This window comes from Struthio camelus, chromosome 3, assembly GCF_040807025.1.
Source record: "Struthio camelus isolate bStrCam1 chromosome 3, bStrCam1.hap1, whole genome shotgun sequence".
In the NCBI taxonomy this organism is placed as follows: Eukaryota; Metazoa; Chordata; class Aves; order Struthioniformes; family Struthionidae; genus Struthio; species Struthio camelus.
Window position 1 is genome coordinate 60914625 of NC_090944.1, and position 16739 is coordinate 60931363.

The following is a 16739-nucleotide window of genomic DNA, read 5'->3' on the forward strand; positions in this document are numbered from 1 at the left end:
TAGGCTTCCCCCCACCCCACCTCAGTTCACAGCTGCGGCGCTGCCCGGGCAGGGCAGCCGCAGCAGGGCACTGCTGCGTGTAACTGTCTTCTCTCATGGGGAACTCAAGCTTGGGACCAAGGCCAGGGGCTTGTTTACTACTCTCCTGCCGTCCCTGAGGAGGCTGCCGAGGGGAGCGCGCGCGCGCGCGCGCGTGTGTGTGTGTAGCGGCGAGACGCTCGCCTCCCGCCCTGCGCGAGCGGCGGCCGTTAACCGTTGACTTCAAGCCTCGCGCGCCCCCCGCCCCGCCCCGGGGCCGCGGCACGAGCGTTCATCGCCGCCGCGGGCCTGCCCCACCCCCTCGGCTGAAACGGCAAAGAGGAAGGCGGCGGCAGCGGCGGCGGCCGGGGGGGGGAGGAGGGAGGGAGAGCAGCGTGGCTTCGCCTGCCTTCCCCGGCCCCCCCCCTCCCGCCTCCCTTCCCTCAGCCAATGGGAGCGGAGAGAAGCCCTCGTGCCGCTAACGCCCCCGCGGGAGCCCCCCTTTTAAAATCAAGCGGCGGCAGCAGGTTCCCCCCTCGGCGCGCGGCGCGGCGGGAAGGGAAGGGGAGGGGAGGGGGGGGTAGGACGGGGAAAGGCGCGGGCGGCGGCGGCGGCCGCGAGCGCACGGGGAGGCGCGCGGGGTGCCCGCAGCCCCCGCGTAAAGCGGGAGTAAACCGGTGGGGGCGGGCGACAGCTGAGAGGCCGCGAGGAGGAGGAAGGCGGCGGCGGGAGGTGGTTTTGGGGGGGCGGGGGAGCGGAGGAGGGTCTCGCAGCCGCTCCGCGGCGCGGTTGAGGATGGCGCCGGTGAGCGAGCAGCTGGCGCCGCAGGGCGCGGGGGACCCGGCGGCCGCCCCCCTGCCCTGCCCGGCGGCGGCGGAGCCGCGGCGGGAGAACGGCGACGAGTGGTGCCCGGGCAGCGGCAGCCTGGAGGCGGCGGCAGCGCCGGGTAGCGACAGCGGGGCCCGGGCGGCGGCGGCGGGGGGAGCCGCCGGGAGCGCGGAGCCGGCGGCGGCCGAGCCCCCCGACGGCGGTTGGGGCTGGGTGGTGATGCTGGCCGCCATGTGGTGCAACGGCTCCGTCTTCGGCATCCAGAACTCGTGCGGGGTCCTCTTCGTCTCCATGCTCCAGCTCTTCGGCAGCGCCGAGGACACGCAGCTGGCGTTCAAAACAGGTGAGGGGCTGCGGGGAAGGCGGTGCAAGGGCGGAAAGGGAAAGGGGGTGACGGTCACTCCCGACCTCCTTCTGCCGGGGGCCTTCCCCACCCCGGCTGGGAGCGGTGCCCCGCTCGGTAAGTTTGGCTGCCTGCAGTGCAGCACCTCCGGGTGTCAGTGTCTGTGCCTGCGCAGGGCCAGTGCCAGGGCCGGGCCGGGCAGGCCCGGGGGTGGCTCGCTTTCGCCGTAGCAGGACCACCGGGGGGGGGTGGTGGTGGTGGTGGTGGTCGAGAGAGGGCCGAGACCCCCCTCCTGGCCCGCATAAGTCCCTAGGGGTAGGAGGGGAGGGGCGGATGGAAGCGCAGCCCTGCCACAGGCACGTGGGACTTGGTAGAGGGACTCGGAAATGCTTGTTTAATGGAGACGAAGAGAAGCCCCCCTCTCCCGTGTGCGAGGAGGTTGTGAGCTACCAGCCTGGCCCGAGGAGCTGGGTGGGAACACTCCTGAGGCTTCGGGGAAGAAGCTGCAAGGGAAGAAGCAGGTGTACTCTGCCTTCTTCCACACCAGTATTTTTAGATACCTGTCATCGTGCGTTATGGGGAAGATGCGTGATTTTGGTCCCGCAAACTTTAATTCCCCCTTGCTAGCCTAGAGGTTAATCCGCACAATTAATTAACGGTGCTGTATAGTGACACTTAAGATACGTCAAGAGTGGGCTTAACAGTTGCCCAAACTAGTATTTTGATATGCAGATTTACTGATGTAACTAGTATTCCAGAATTCACCAGTAAAGTTACTAAAATCTAAAGATGTAACAGTATTATCACAATCAAATCTCCAGTCTGCCGTTGCTGATCCAAATCATTCTAGACACATAAGTATACAATAATTCAAAGGTAAATATTATTTTCTCCCTTATTTTACATATATTCTCTCTGAAAAGCCTCTTATGCTTTTGACTTTAAGTTGAGGATATGCAGTTTTCAGCTCTCTCAATAATAATGAGTAATTAATTACTCATTGTAATGAATAATTATAGTTTATTATAGGGAGTAACAGTGAAGTTGACTTTTTTAGAATGTAACTTAAAGAAGTACAAAAGATAATGTATATTATTATAACAAAGTTTGTTTCCTACTAAAAATGTTCCAGCTATATAACCCTACAGAGGTGCAAGTTTTTAGAAATTTTTCACCATACAGAATGGTGCTACAGATCTTTGAGAAAGTTTGGTAATTATGTCTTCCTGGATATTAGGATAAATTGGGCCCAAAGTTCAGATTAGGGGGGGGGGAAAGAAGCTTGTTTTCCTCCCCTGACTTTAAACTTGATAAAAATATTTCTGTCTGAAGTAGAAAATTAGGCAAGTGTTTAGCCTGAAGTGAGTAAGAAAGCTACCGTGGAACATTATGATATGCATTCCAGTGTTCAAACTGTTTGTGATCATCTTTAATGTCTACAGCAAAAGTGTTTGAGCTAGGAATCATGTAGGTCTACAAGTTGGGTGTTGCAGTATCTACTTCATAGAAGGGAAATGAATAAACAGAATTAGATGCCTAGGCTCCTTATTCTATACATGTGAAGAATGAGGTTTTTCAGATGGGGTGCTGTAAAAATTTGCATATTCAGATGGAAGCTGTTGACCACACAGAAATGCAAAAACATATATGTGGTGGTTATTCTATCCGTTCATGGTACCGAAGCATAATTGTTTTTTCAGGCTCTCAAGTAATGATCTTCCAAGATAGGGTTCTCATACTTGGAAAACATGACTTGTTATGTAGCAGTATAGTAGTCAAAGTAATCAGCAGGAAGGGGACTGGAAATTATATCTTCTCTTCCAGAAGGCTAATCACACTACGACAGAGTTTGAAGGTTTGCTCAAGTACGCTATAGCCTAGTTGTTCGTGCATCCATTCTAGAAGAGCAGGGAGAGTCCTGAGTTCTGGTGGATGCAGTCACCACCTCCTGCAATATTTATTTTTTAAATCTCTCTTAAAATTAAAAGAAGCTACAGTGGCATTTTGTTTTGTTCTTGGTCAGACATGCTCTGGTTTGGGTAAAGGAGAAGCGTTTTTTTTTGTTTTTTTTTAAAGTCCGTATGGGCTCAGGCTGGGGGGAACAGCACCAGATAGCATAGCTTCCTTGGCTAGGCTAGATCACTTGTGTGCGTGTGAAGAAGGACTGCAAGTACAAAGGTGCCTCCTGTAAACAGCAGAGCTGCAGGTACAAAGGTGCCTCTCGTTTTAGAACCCTAATGAATCTGGGGAGCGGGATAAGCAGCATCTGTCAAGCAGGGTTTTTTTTTTTTCTTCTTAGTACTGAACTTCATTGCATGAAAAAATAGCAGACGAGCAGTTTTTATGTTGGTGATACAACCAAGAGTTAACTGAACTAAAGCAATTCTGATGCAATATTTAGCTTGCCGTAAAGGGGAGCTATGGTCAAAAATGGCAAATTGCACTTCAGTTTTTACTGAACACTGATAAATTAGCTGGCACGCTATACAACAAAAACGATGACTAATAGGATAAAGTCAGCATGATTTTGGTGTTAAGGGAAAAACCATAGCCTGATCATTCCTATGGTATTGATTATGGTACTTAATCTACTTAGTTTCTTGTGTTTAGAGTGGTTATAACTCAAAATTGGTGCTGAAAACTGATCTTAGAGTCAGTTTTAATGAAATTGAAAACTGAATTTATATGCTGCATGAATTTGCTTTACGATATCAGGTCTAATAGTCTAACCCTTCTGAGAGAAAGCTGTTTTGTTAAAATCTGGATGGTGATTTTTGAGGGGCATGAATATCCCAGATAACCTCTCTTGGGACCCCAGGTGTCTAGAATCTTCCAGTTATCCAGAATACCACAAAATTCAACATTTTGTACTGAAAAATTATTTAGCTGTTGCCAGAAGCTAAATTGTCTGCTCTTTTGGGACATGTCAGCAGTTGTTTCTTGCCATGTATTGTCTTCACAAGAAGAATTAAATATGTTATACTACATGCTACTTTTTTTTAATAGATGCATGTATGTCTATCTGTGTGTAAGGTAAAGTGGGAGGAGGCAGAGGGACAAAGACATAAAGACACAACTCTTCCCGTTCCTCATCTGCAAGACAAGCACGAGTACGAGCAAGGCAGCTAGGCTGTCTCTAGAGTGCAGCATCAACATTGGGTAAATAACATGAATAACAACAAGTAATGTTGTTGCAGGATTTAGGAGCGTTAATGGAAGAACTTGTGTGTGTTACAGAGAATTCAAAAATTTATTTGAGGGGCATCTAAATTTGTATTTTTGATGAAAAATGTTGAACATTAATACATTATATTTTGATAATCCTATTAGTCAAACTCTTGTTATATACAGTGCACTATGTAAGCAAAGAAAGCATTTCCATGGTTTTCTTGTGTAGCTAGTTTTTCCTTTGGTCAAAAGTTAATTCGTGCATCTTGCAGAAGAGTAAAAGCGCCTAACACTTTTAAATACAAAACTTTTAAAAAGATGCCCCTGAAGTCTCAGGCAACTAATCCATTTACTATTTTAAGCTCGCAGTGTTTGAGAAACAAGCTGAGTAGACCCAGTGGTAACAAAATATAGGCAGCTCTTAGTTTTTGATTATAGTGCAGATCTGTAATAGATCTATAATGTTCAAAAGCAATTATAGTCTGATAGTACTTGAAGTGAAAGGATTGAATGAGGCCAGAGTTCTGGCAAGAAGGGCACTTAGTTTCTCACCTTGTTAGTGTTTGCAGCAGAGGCACTTGGAGCACTGAACCAATCCCGTGTTATCTAGGTTAAAGAAATTTGCCCTGCTTAGCCTTCCGTTGTACTCTTTTGACAGATGCCTCTAGTACATGTTTTCGTGTGTGTGTGTGTATGCACACATGCCTATTTTCAAAAGGTAAATGCATACTAAGAGATCAGTGGCAAAAGAGATGGTACTGCTGTGTACAAATTCTGCACTTTGGTTGCTCCTTTGCTGCAGTACGCAGTGCGGGTTCTGTAACTTAGCTGGACCACTTTCTGAATGTTTGTTCACCATCACTTTTGCAAATAATTCTGTGCAGTGGTTGTATACTCTTTCTAGTGTTATGTGTCCTCATTTTTGTTTTGTATTAGCAAGTGTAGTTAGAAGACAACACATGAGCTGGCCTAAATTGGTTATCCATGTGCTTGTATATATCTACCCTGGTTTGACCCTGTAAGCTGCAGCCTTTGGTCATTTATCTGGATATCTGAATGATTGCTAGTTTATTGAGCTAGCTTAATGCTTAATAACATCAACACCATCAGGACTATTGACATTGGATTATTATGGGTTTGATATGGAAGGGAGAAGAACTCTGCTTTTCTTGCTCCGTCCAGGCCATAACTCAAATGCCTGATAATCTGAAGATGATGTAGGGTGACTATAGAGATCTGCAGGTGATGAGAACAGTGATGCTGAGAGCAATTGAACTATTACTGTATATAGTAATGTAATTTTGCTGGTCAGGGTTAGCTTTTTAAATAAACAGGACAATTTTATGAAGTTGAGAAGTCTTTCCTTTATCCTTTATTTGAATCTTATAGTGTCTTCTTGAGCTTTGCTTCAGAGATTATTTAAAAATAAATCAGTTTTGTTTTTACTCGAGAACTTGCTCTACAAGAGCTTGCTCAGAAATTGTCCTTCAGGACCACTCTTCTCACCTCTCGTTCTATGGGATGTGGTGTCCAATAAAATTGGAAACTTGGCAAACTGTGTACAGTATCTCATTTGCTTATGTCACATGGGCTGTGAAAGAGCAGTTGACTCCTCTCTTTTTAAAGAGGAAATACTTCAAGTGTTGGAACACAGAAGATATCGGAGTACAGCAATTGTAACTTGTGTGTGGTCCAAGAAAAGGGTACTGTTGTTTAACGCTTTGGCCAGTAAGGATTGAAGTGCAACTAAACTAAGGATGCAGTTTCACAGAAACTTAAGCTGATGGATATTGGTGCTCCTGTCTGCCTTCCCTCCCATGTTTGTGTAACCATTGAAACCACTGCAGTGAACCAGCAAGGGGAGCTGATTGGCTGAAAACTAACTTCGTATAAAATAATGATCAGTTTTATTCAGCTGCAGTCATATTTTTCTTCTCTTTTGACTAGCTATATGAGTATAAACATGTATGTAAAAGAATACTGGAATAGTGGAAGTTATGACACGCTCAAAAAAGGGAGATTGAAGGTAGCAGTTTCTTGACTATGAGTAGTTAATACCAGTACTATTTTTATAAGTACACACACACATGCACACCCCTTTTATGCCTCCAGCTCTGGAGCATTTCTCTTGCACTCCTAAAAACTAGCTTGCAGACTGACTAGCCTTGTGCCTGCTAGTTAGGTGGTCTTTTTCATCTTGTTGGAATTCACATTGCATGGGGTCTTTTCCTGTTCTTAGTGCAGGTTAACTTGCAATAAGTTGCTTGGTTAGGGAGATGTTGATCTTCCCTAAAGTATCTGAAAAGTAGCTGTTGGTGTTGAAGCTGGTTTCGTGGGGCTTCCTTTATCCTTAATTGAAAGGAACAAGCACCCATAAAGGTTTCGTTTTAAGTTGAAATGTCTAATTTAGGTAAATTGCTTTCTAATGAAAAACATTTTTTTTCTCTACCTTGACTATGCAGGAAGATAAGCTTAGACTTGGACAAGTAGCTGTTGTACTTTAAAGTTGGATAAGTTCTAACCTTAGTGCACCTGAAGTCCAGAGCCTCTCTATCCAGTTTTCCATCTCCTTTAACTCCCAATTTTTGATGTGAAATTGTGAAGACCACTGGGTTTTGTTCTTACCTCATCCTGTCTGAGTAAAAAATGCCTTGTAACAAAACATAGTTTTTTGAAATTGAAAGAAGTAAACAGACAAATTTTGTTGTTCAGCCAGTCAGCTCCCCTAGCTGGTTCACTACACTGGTTTCAATGGCCTGAATGTTGTTTGCATAATAACTATCTGATAGCCCCCTGCGTTTTTTTTTTTTTCTTCCTCTTTTGGGAGGTTGATGTCAAAACAAGGGTTTAATTTGGAAGTATGTTATGAAGTTCAACGAAGGCAAGTGCAGAGTCCTGCACCTGAGGAGGAATAACCCCACGCACCAGGACAGGCTGGGGGCCACCCTGCTGGAAAGCAGCTCTGCGGAGAAGGACCTGGGGGGTTCTGGTGGACAACAGGGTGATCACGAGCCAGCAACGCGCCCCCGTGGCCGAGAAGCCCAGAGGTATCCTGGGCTGCGTTAGGAAGAACGCTGCCAGCAGGTCAAGGGAGGTGATCCTCCCCCTCCCTCTACTCAGCCCTGGGGAGGCCTCACCTGGAGTCCTCCTTCCAGTTCTGGGCTCCCCAATACAAGCAAGACATGGAGATTCTGGAGTGAGTCCAGCAAAGGGCTACTAAGATGATGAAGGGCCTGGAGCATCTCTCCTATGAGGAAAGGCTGGGAGAGCTGGGCCTGCTTAGCCTGCAGAAGAGAACACTTGGGGGGGGGGGGGAGGGGGGATCTGATCAATGTGTAGAAGTATCTGAAGGGAGGGCGTAAACAGGATGGAGCCAGGCTCTTCTCCGTGGTGCCCAGCGACAGGACGAGAGGCAACGGGCACAAACTGATGCACAGGAAGCCCCGCCGGAATACGAGGAAAAACTCCTTTCCTGTGAGGGTGACAGAGCCCTGGAACAGGTTGCCCAGAGAGGTGGTGGAGGGAGTCTCCTTCCCTGGAGATGTTCAAAAGCTGTCTGGACGCAATCCTGGGCAACGGGCTCCAGGTGACCCTGCTGGAGCCAGGGCAGTTGGACGAGATGATCTCCAGAGGTCCCTTCCAACCTCAACCATTCTGTGAAATTTGATGTGTGGGAGACTTGACGACAGTCTGACTGATTCAGGGGTTGGTTGGTCTACAAGCAACTCTTTGGCCCCCAGAGCAATAGGAGAAAAGACTAATGGAATTTCTCTTTCTAGGGGAGCCAACTTTCTTTGATAGTTGCCTGTTGTAACTGTTTTGCATGTTAAGTGTGCATGCTTCAAGTTGTGTGTTGTTTTGCCTGAAAGGCAGGAAACAACTATATACCCTAAAATTTCCTTCAACTGAAACCACATAAATGCAAAGGTTTGGTTGTACCTTGTGAAATGAAAAGTTGGGCAAAACCAAAATGCTATTTAATATTGTACAGTATGAACTTATTGGCTGTTAATATAACCCTTTGAGTAAAAACAGTTATGTTAAAGCTGTTACATTATTGTTGCAACACTAAAAAGCTAAAGGTAGCTTAGTGCTTGCCTGTAGCAGTGCTAGTCTAGTTACAGTCACCAAAGTAAATAATGAAAAGGCTCTTAAGCATGAGGTTAAAAATAATTAAAAAAAAAATCTTAAAAAAAAGGGAGGGGTAGGGGTTTTAATGAATAATTATTTATGGCTTTTTTTTTTTAATTCCTAGGGAAAAGTCTTGCTTGAGGGTTCTTACAATAGGGTTAAAACTTAACCTCTTTCCCGTCTCTTCCTTAAATGACAATTTCTTAATGGTGTTTGTAAAATATATGTATTGAGCCCTCATTTCTAATCCAGAAAAGAAGCAGTATCATATGCCTAGGCTGTTATGCAGATAGAAAACTTGGGTAAAGATTTCAAAGTAACAGAAGAAACTGTTCTCTCTATTGCTCTCCCTCTCTCCCTCCAGCCCCCATCTACGTTTTGAAGATGCCATGTCTAGGTAGTTTGCTGGTCTATCAGCTGCCCTTCTGCTTTCAGATAGTGGTTTGGGGCAGGCATTTGGAGTTAATTGTGTTTGAGGATACTTATTAAACTGTAAACAAAAGAAAAGCCAGAAGAAATGGGGAAGGAATCCCTGAATTATGCAAGGGGAAGTTATAAGAATAATCATATTGGATTGAACTCAAAGTCTATAGAGCAGTGCCTTTTTTTGTCCCTGTCCCCCTCTGGAATGCCCGATATTGGATCCTTTTATGGGAGGATGCAAGAACCTCACACATGGTAGATATGAAGACAAACATACACGAAAAAATAAGCAGACTACTGTTTAACGAAACGTAGGATTTAAAAAATGAAATTCATGGGAGGTTGGACTAGATGGTCTCCAGAGGTCCCTTCCAACCTAAACGATTCTGTGATTCTGTGATATATGTACATACACTTTTTAATTTTTCATTTGTGTTCAGGTCTGATTCCATTTAGGAACTTTACAATTCTGTAGGTGAGAGAGAAAGGAAGAGAAACTTTGCTTTTATTAGCTTTCCCTGCCCATCTGGAGATTCTTTTGTTTCAGATAGGGCAAATAGAAGCTCTCATCTTTTGTGTGATACTTTTTTTTAAGTCTCTGTATGTTTTCATGCATGCATCTCCTTATGCCTCTTCCTTGGGTAAATCTTTCAAATTTTACCAGTGTTGTTCCATGTCTACTTTTTTCATTATTTCAGTTAATGTTATTCCTTCGGCATCGCGTCTAATCCTTCAATAGTATGAGACTCAATATAAGGTTCTTCCATCCTGTAAGATGGAGAAGAAAGGTGCTGTATGTTGTATTCCAGATGAGGTGTTTTATGGCATGGTATGATGTAGTGTGATAGCATTATGTTCTCTATTGCATTGCTCACATATTCTAATGTGTCACTTGCTGCTTTTTATTATAATGCCTTTTGTATGTCTCTGGGAATACCTGCACTATGTGGAGTTTAAATAGTTGACTTTGAAGCTTTCCAGTGTGGATTGCTCCTTGATTTTCAACTTCATTTTGTTTAATTTGCCACTGTAGTCTGCTCATTTTCTTCCCACTCATCCATCTTGGCTAGTGTTCTTTGAGATTTCTCAAAACTCTTCCTGATTTTGAGTTAGCCTAAATAACAGCTGTCTAAAGAGGAAGTCAGGAAAACGTTTGTTTATTAATAGACCCTGGGGCTAGCCTTAACAAGATGCACCAGTGTTTTATGGTGTTTGTCTAACCATAATGAGGATTTCATCTTTTAACTTAGTGTTTATTTTGTTTCCAGACTCTATTTTAGTCATGATAATGTTCCATCTCTTCTCTCGTTGTTTGATTTCTATAGCCTCTTACGAGGCCTGCTGTGGAAGGCCTGCCTGAAGTTTAAATGTTGTTAGTCACTAGTTATTCACTTACTAGTTTTATATGAGCTGGCTCACATGCTGGGGTGGAGAGAGCCTTCAGCCCCTTGTTAGTAGCTGCAAATCTGCAGGTGGAGCAGGAACTGTCCTCCTGGTATCAGAAGTCACAAGCTTCCAGCCGCTGCCATCATGGGAAATCTCCATTTTCCAACCCAGTAAGCACAGGCTATCTGTTCCTCCTTCAGGACAGTTGGAGGTTCAGGCTTTGTGAAGCTGCAGGGTCTTGGAGAAGATCTGATCGATCTTTCTCATCATCTCTGCTGCACAGTTTGCCGACCTCCTCCTGCAGCTCCTTCACCTGGTGACACAGATCCTCTATGGCTGCACACCTCCTTCAGGCAAGTAGCCCATCTCTTGCTGCCCCAGCCTTAGTGAGAAGCTGCAGATACTGCTGCAGCCCGGATTTGTAGAGCATCCTCTTCCCTTGGGAACATCGTCTGGGTTGAGGCTTTTGACCTTGCAGGGATAGTTGCTCCAGTGATTGCTCCGAACTGTGCTATATGGTGCGTGATCGCCATTGGTTGCTCTGAGAAGAGCTGCTACCCCATTCTGTATGCCCTTCTGTTGGCCAACTGCTGTGTCCGGCTGCTTCTGTTAGCAGTGCTCTGGGAGCTGCACTATATACTGGCATCTGTATTAAGGTGCCTAGATCAGTACTTTCCATAATATGAGGGTTCTACAATCATATGAAATGTATTTTTAAAGGGATTTGAAGTTTTTATGCAGATAGCTTATACTGTTTGAAGAGCGACATGAAGATAATATTAATTGAGGAAATGGGTAGTAGTTCTGATTCAGCTATAGGATTGCTGTGCTCTTGGAAACTATTATAATCGCTGTTATGATCTGTATTTCAGTTTTTCATTTGTAGTATGTTATGGCTTAGTTTTTTAATAATCATAAAACGTTTGGCTGGAGGTTGGTAGAATATTTGCACTCACATAAGAGCATCTTTATATTGCTAAATGTTAACTTTTAATACTCTCTTCTAATTTTAAATAAATGGTATCCAAAAATTTATTTGGTTTAGTTTCAGGAATACCTGTGTAGATCTCAATGTTTTTTCCCCCCAAATACTTATGTAATGTCATGTCATCATAGTGAAGCAAAGGGTTTGTCAGTCTGAATTATTCATAAGTAACTTAGGATTTTGAGATGCAGGATTTTAATATTTTGAAATGACAAAGCTTGATAAAAATGTAACTTACACCAATGTGTATTAATAAGGAAAATAAGGTTTTTTTCAATAAACACTGATCTGTAATGTTCAGAGTAGTGGACCGATTTGAAATTGCTTCTGCCCAATGAACTGCATGGAAGGAAGGAGATGTACTGATTACTTGCATCCATGCTAATGCAGCAGTAGCAATATAACTGCTTTCTTTTAATACACATTGTGACAGAAGGAATAATATAGACTCTTCACATATTTTTCCACAGATTTTTAGTCTTTGTTTTCTTTTGTGAATATACAGTTAAAGCAGTCTTACTCTTCTGTAGTAACCTCCAGCAAATATGTGCGGAAAGGATAATGCTATGAGAAAACATTCCCTCAAGATCTTATATTATCTGTTTTACCCCTAGAAATTTAATTTGCTACAATAACAGTAGCTCTGTTTTATATCCTGCCTTTAATTTGTGTGGGAACTGGACAGGGATGACTTGTTCATAATAGCTGAGTTAGAATACCAGTGCTTTCACAGGGATGGGACCAATTTAAAAATGATCAGTGTTAGTTCCCACATGCAGGAAGGAACTGTGGGGATGTTGAGCTTGGTCTCTTGTGATTATCTGCAGCGTGTCTATAATCCCGTGGGACATGATTGGTCTCCCGTAGGTGGTGCGGATCTGAGTTGTGAGGCAAGTTTCTTGTTGCCTTTTTGGTATAATAAGCAGAAATAATGATTTCTTTAGCAGGCAATCTTCTGCATTATGCTTCATTGCTCAGTAGGGCTATGTCTTAGCGAGCTCTAAGCATGCCAAGCTACTCCAGAATAGTTTTTACTTTATTTTACACTTTTGAGAAGATACTGTGGGGAATAATCAGTAATTTAAAACACGTTAGCTACTCATTTAGTTCCCTTAATCTCCAGTTATTGTGATCTTGCAGATGACTAAATGACTTGGTAAAAGGGCAGTGAAGTTTGTCTTCTGACTCATGGCCCAGGTTTTAACCATTTGTTCAAGATGCTTCTGTAGTAAGGATCTAAATAGAGTAAAAATGGAATTGGATAAGTCCCTAAAATCTATCTTTCTTCATTATAAAGCTGTATGTTGAAATATGAATGCCATAGCTAATAGTTTCTATTAAAACACTTAATTGTTTTAACTGCTTATGTTCTGTCAATGCTGTAACTGAACAAGGATAGAACATTGACTGTAGTAGAACAGTCTAAAAACTGATTTTTGAGCTTCCTGCTTCTGCAGTCTAGAAAGAACGACCTGTCCTTGACTTTGGAACAGAGCAGAGCTTTGATAATTGGATGTTCATTATGATGACCAGAAACACTGTTCTTGTGTATAAGATAGGGAAGCTGCTGTGTATGCTGCTCTTATGCAAAATGCCCTTTCTTAGTGCAGCAAGAACAACAATAAAACCTTCTTGTTATTGGAAAAATCCTAGTGTGAACTCTTACTGTATTGCATTTACTGCTTAAGAGCCAATAATTCAAAAGAAAGAAAAGGGAGCATTTATATTCATTTAAAATGATTCTGAGTAAATGCTGAGATGGGCCTCATCTCTGGAGGCTTTTGTCTGTGCTCTCTCTGATAGTTGGCACTGCAGAGCACCGTGTTGTCCTTGGACTGACTGTTATGGATCTATCTTGTTTATTTTCTGGATCCAGGCATGTCCTATTCAGATGTCTCTTGAGGAGCTGCTTACCTTATTCCAGAGCAGAGTCTGAACAGCAGCTGGGTAGTGTATATAGAATGAGCAATTGAATAACAGTAACATTGGTGTAAAAGAGAAACCAGCTTGATATGCTCGAGAGGCTTCCAGCTTTTATTGAAGGCAGCAGGGCTATTGAGAGCTTTTGGGCCAAACAGTCTGGGCTTACCTGAACGGTAGCGTGATCCTATGGTGTAGGTTAAGCATGCTGAAAGATAGTTAAAACATTACGACATCAAGTACTATTGCAGTTTACTTCAGAATGGGATTAGAATAAGTTACCTAAGTGAGATTGAAGGCCTACTTATTGTCACAGTTTGCTCCGTCATTATAGTGTACTATGGTGGATTCAGAGTGGTTTGAACTGGTGAATGACATATATACCCTGTTTGTTATATGTGCTGCATACACAGCATAAATATTTTTTTCCTCTCTCAAAAAAGAGGAGAGAAGGTATGGTGCTGGTGCTATAGCTAAAGATTCTATTAATTTCAAAGCTAATGAGACTGAAATAGAGAACCTCAACTATGGTGCCTATTTTGGACATGCTTAAGTGGTGGTATGTGGCACGATTTGGAGTAGCAGCCTACTCTGAAGGTCACTGTAATGTTGCTATAAACTATTATCTTCAAATCCAAAAGTGCAATTTATGCAATGACTTTTGGGTTTCCGTTCAATTCATTTACTAAAATGCTGGCTGTGATCCCTTGCTTATTGATGTGAGGTGTTTTGTATGCATGTGTCAAAACTGAAGAAATGTACTATAAAGAGAAGCCTTTGTGTTTGGCATATAAAAGCAAATTTGAAATTGCCATTTATTCTTTTATAGCTTCAGATTGTTTCCTACCTTTGAAATGTTCATGTAGCTTAGGCTCTCCAAAGCTTTCGAGTGGAAAACCCAGCACTGCATTCTGGACTTGAAAGAAATTAAAACTCCCAATTTACAATTTCTGACACTGCTGGGTGCAGGCAGTGATGCAGAAAATTAAATCAACACTAGGAAGTTTTCTGGAAGCTTAAATAAAAAGTGCAAGCTTGAGATGTATTTTCTAATCCTATCAGAGTAACCCTAATTCTTATAAATTGACATATGGAGCATCAACAGTTTTTACACCTCTGTATCTATCAAAATCTTTTGTTCACAGTGCAACAGTTTAATGAACCTATTTAGTTTCATGCAGTGAAATCACTGACCCTTAAAAAGCGTACCTGGGGGGAACAACAGAATTGGCTGGCTTAGCGGAAAGGCTGGAGTAGGACTGCACAAGATTGATATGGGTGGTGTTAGTTTCTGTATCCACAGTCAGAAATTTAGTCAGTATGACCTAACTGTTCTGTTTTTTTGTCACTTTTCCTAATACTAACCAAAGAAAATGGCATATTGCCATGTCATTTATGCTACCTTTGAGAGTTGTAAAACTGGCTATATAATTTTTTTCCAAAAAATGGGACGAAAAGCATCTGTAAGCTTTTAATTTAAAATAATGTTAATCTTGAAGTTACCACTGTTCAATGCGTTTGTTTTTCAGGCTATGACTTTTAAAATTCCTTTCAGTGAAAATAAGATTGCAGAGAAACAAAAAAAGTATTAAAATAGGGTTGATTCTTTCATGAAGTTGTTTAAGTAACTTTTCTGCTTCATTTTTGGGTTATTTCATGCTATTTGGCTGCATAGTGGGGAATATTTTATTGTTTTCTCCATTTTTTTTCTTAATGGACCTTGAAATCTTCATATTTCCTTGGAGAATTTTTGTTTGCTAATTCTTTTTTATTGCTGTCGTTTTGAGGAAGATGATGTGTATTAGTATACTGTGTTCAGACCTTCCAGCTGAAGGTCTGGTAGCAAAATGTTGCAAGAAAACCTTTCCAGTAGGTGATCATTTATTATTTCAGTGTTTCCTTTTATGCATGATAATTGCAACAGATATTATCTTAGACTCTTGTTAAGCTTTCGTATGTGTTTTGTAAATACGTTTTGTTTACTGTAATAGATGTTGTGTGATAGAAGTTCAGTTTCTCCATCAAAGTCTGACAAATCAGCTATATGTTGAATTCTTAAGTTTTTTAGCTGAACATGTATTACTTCAGCAAATTATCTTTTAAATATTTTATAAACAATCTAACTTTATAGAAGAAAACATACATGGACAAAATCTAACATTTAATAAGTCTAAAAGAAAAAAAAAGGCAGAATTTACTTAACTTCTGAGGTTATCCAGTGAATCTACTAGTCACAGAATCACAGAATGGTTGAGGTTGGAAGGGACCTCTGGAGATCATCTAGTCCAACCTCCCTGCTCAAGCAGGGTCCTCTAGAGCATATTTCCTAGGATCACATCCAGGCGGGTTTTGAATATCTCCAGGGAAGGAGACTCCACTACCTCTCTGGGCAACCTGTTCCAGTGCTCAGTCACCCTCACAGTGAAGAAGTTTTTCCTCAGGTTTAGGTGGAACTTCCTGTGGTTAAGTTTCTGCCTGTTGCCTCTTGTCCTGTTGCTGGGCACCACGGAGAAGAGGCTGGCCTCATCCTCTTGATACCCTCCCTTCAGATACTTATACACATTGATCAGATCACCTCTCAGTCTTCTCTTCTCCAGGCTGAACAGGCCCAGCTCTCTCAGCCTTTCTTCATAGGAGAGATGCTCCAGTCCCCTCATCATCTTTGTAGCCCTCTGCTGGACTCTCTCCAGTAGTGTGGATTGTAATCAGTTGCAATCACATCAGCAGTAGGTTCACGAACTAATCACCTTGTCTACACTACTGTTACCTGCCATCTCTAAAGCTAAATATGACCAATATGTCTAATGATTATCTCTGTTAACATGCACTGAGCCTCTGCCATTTCAGGCTTTAGTTCTCTTTGACATCCACAAAAGAAAGCCAGCATGAGGTGTGAGTCATTACGACCAAATTGTGATATCTGAATCACAGAAATTGCTCTCCTCTATTGGTCTCTACTGGAACAGTACAGATAACAGTACTGAGGATGGATTACAGAACAATTCATGCAGAACTCTGCAGACACTCAGCAGAACCCAGAGCTATAGCTTTTCCATTCGTTCATAGCTCTATCTTAACTTGAAAATTCCCAATAGAAGGATCAGAACGGCTAAATTGTTTTCTCTCTCAGCCTCCCTATGGCATTACCACCAGAAGTACTTCCTGTCTCTGCCCAGCCGAGAGGTGGGCAGGAATGGATAAGCAGTGCTTACGCAGAGATGATTGAAGGGAGGGAAGGAGAGTCTGGGACTAGAGTAAATGTGGAAGAAAAAAGGAGGAGGAGCTTCCAGCATTTGTCAGTAAAGTGCTAATTCTGAAGATGGGATGTCGTTTTTCTAAAATGCCATCTAGTGAGAACGCTGCACCCACACAGATTTATTTGCCTGATTCTATAAGCTCATCTTCCAAACTGACTTATATCACTTCAAATTACTGTTACACTTTGCTATTAGTACTGTAATTCGTCTTGGTAGTTACTTTTGTTGTTGGCTGCCCCCTCCATTTTTTTAAATGAAGTCATTTTGTAATTTTAAAGTG

At 42.7% G+C, this 16739-nt stretch overlaps 1 protein-coding gene across 2 annotated transcripts in view; it reads left to right on the forward strand.

The window, feature by feature from the left end:
- Positions 1-331: 331 nt before the first annotated feature.
- SLC16A10 (solute carrier family 16 member 10) overlaps positions 332-16739 on the forward strand; it is an 83940-nt gene continuing 67532 nt past the window's right edge. The window contains exons 1-2 of one of the 2 annotated variants that reach the window (XM_068938065.1): positions 332-545; positions 1111-1189. In XM_068938065.1, the coding sequence (XP_068794166.1) occupies positions 469-545; positions 1111-1189 (156 nt within the window). In that variant the 5' untranslated portion in view covers positions 332-468. Of the gene's footprint in view, positions 546-798; positions 1190-16739 lie in introns of those variants that run through there. The other variant, XM_068938064.1, reaches the window with a different exon arrangement.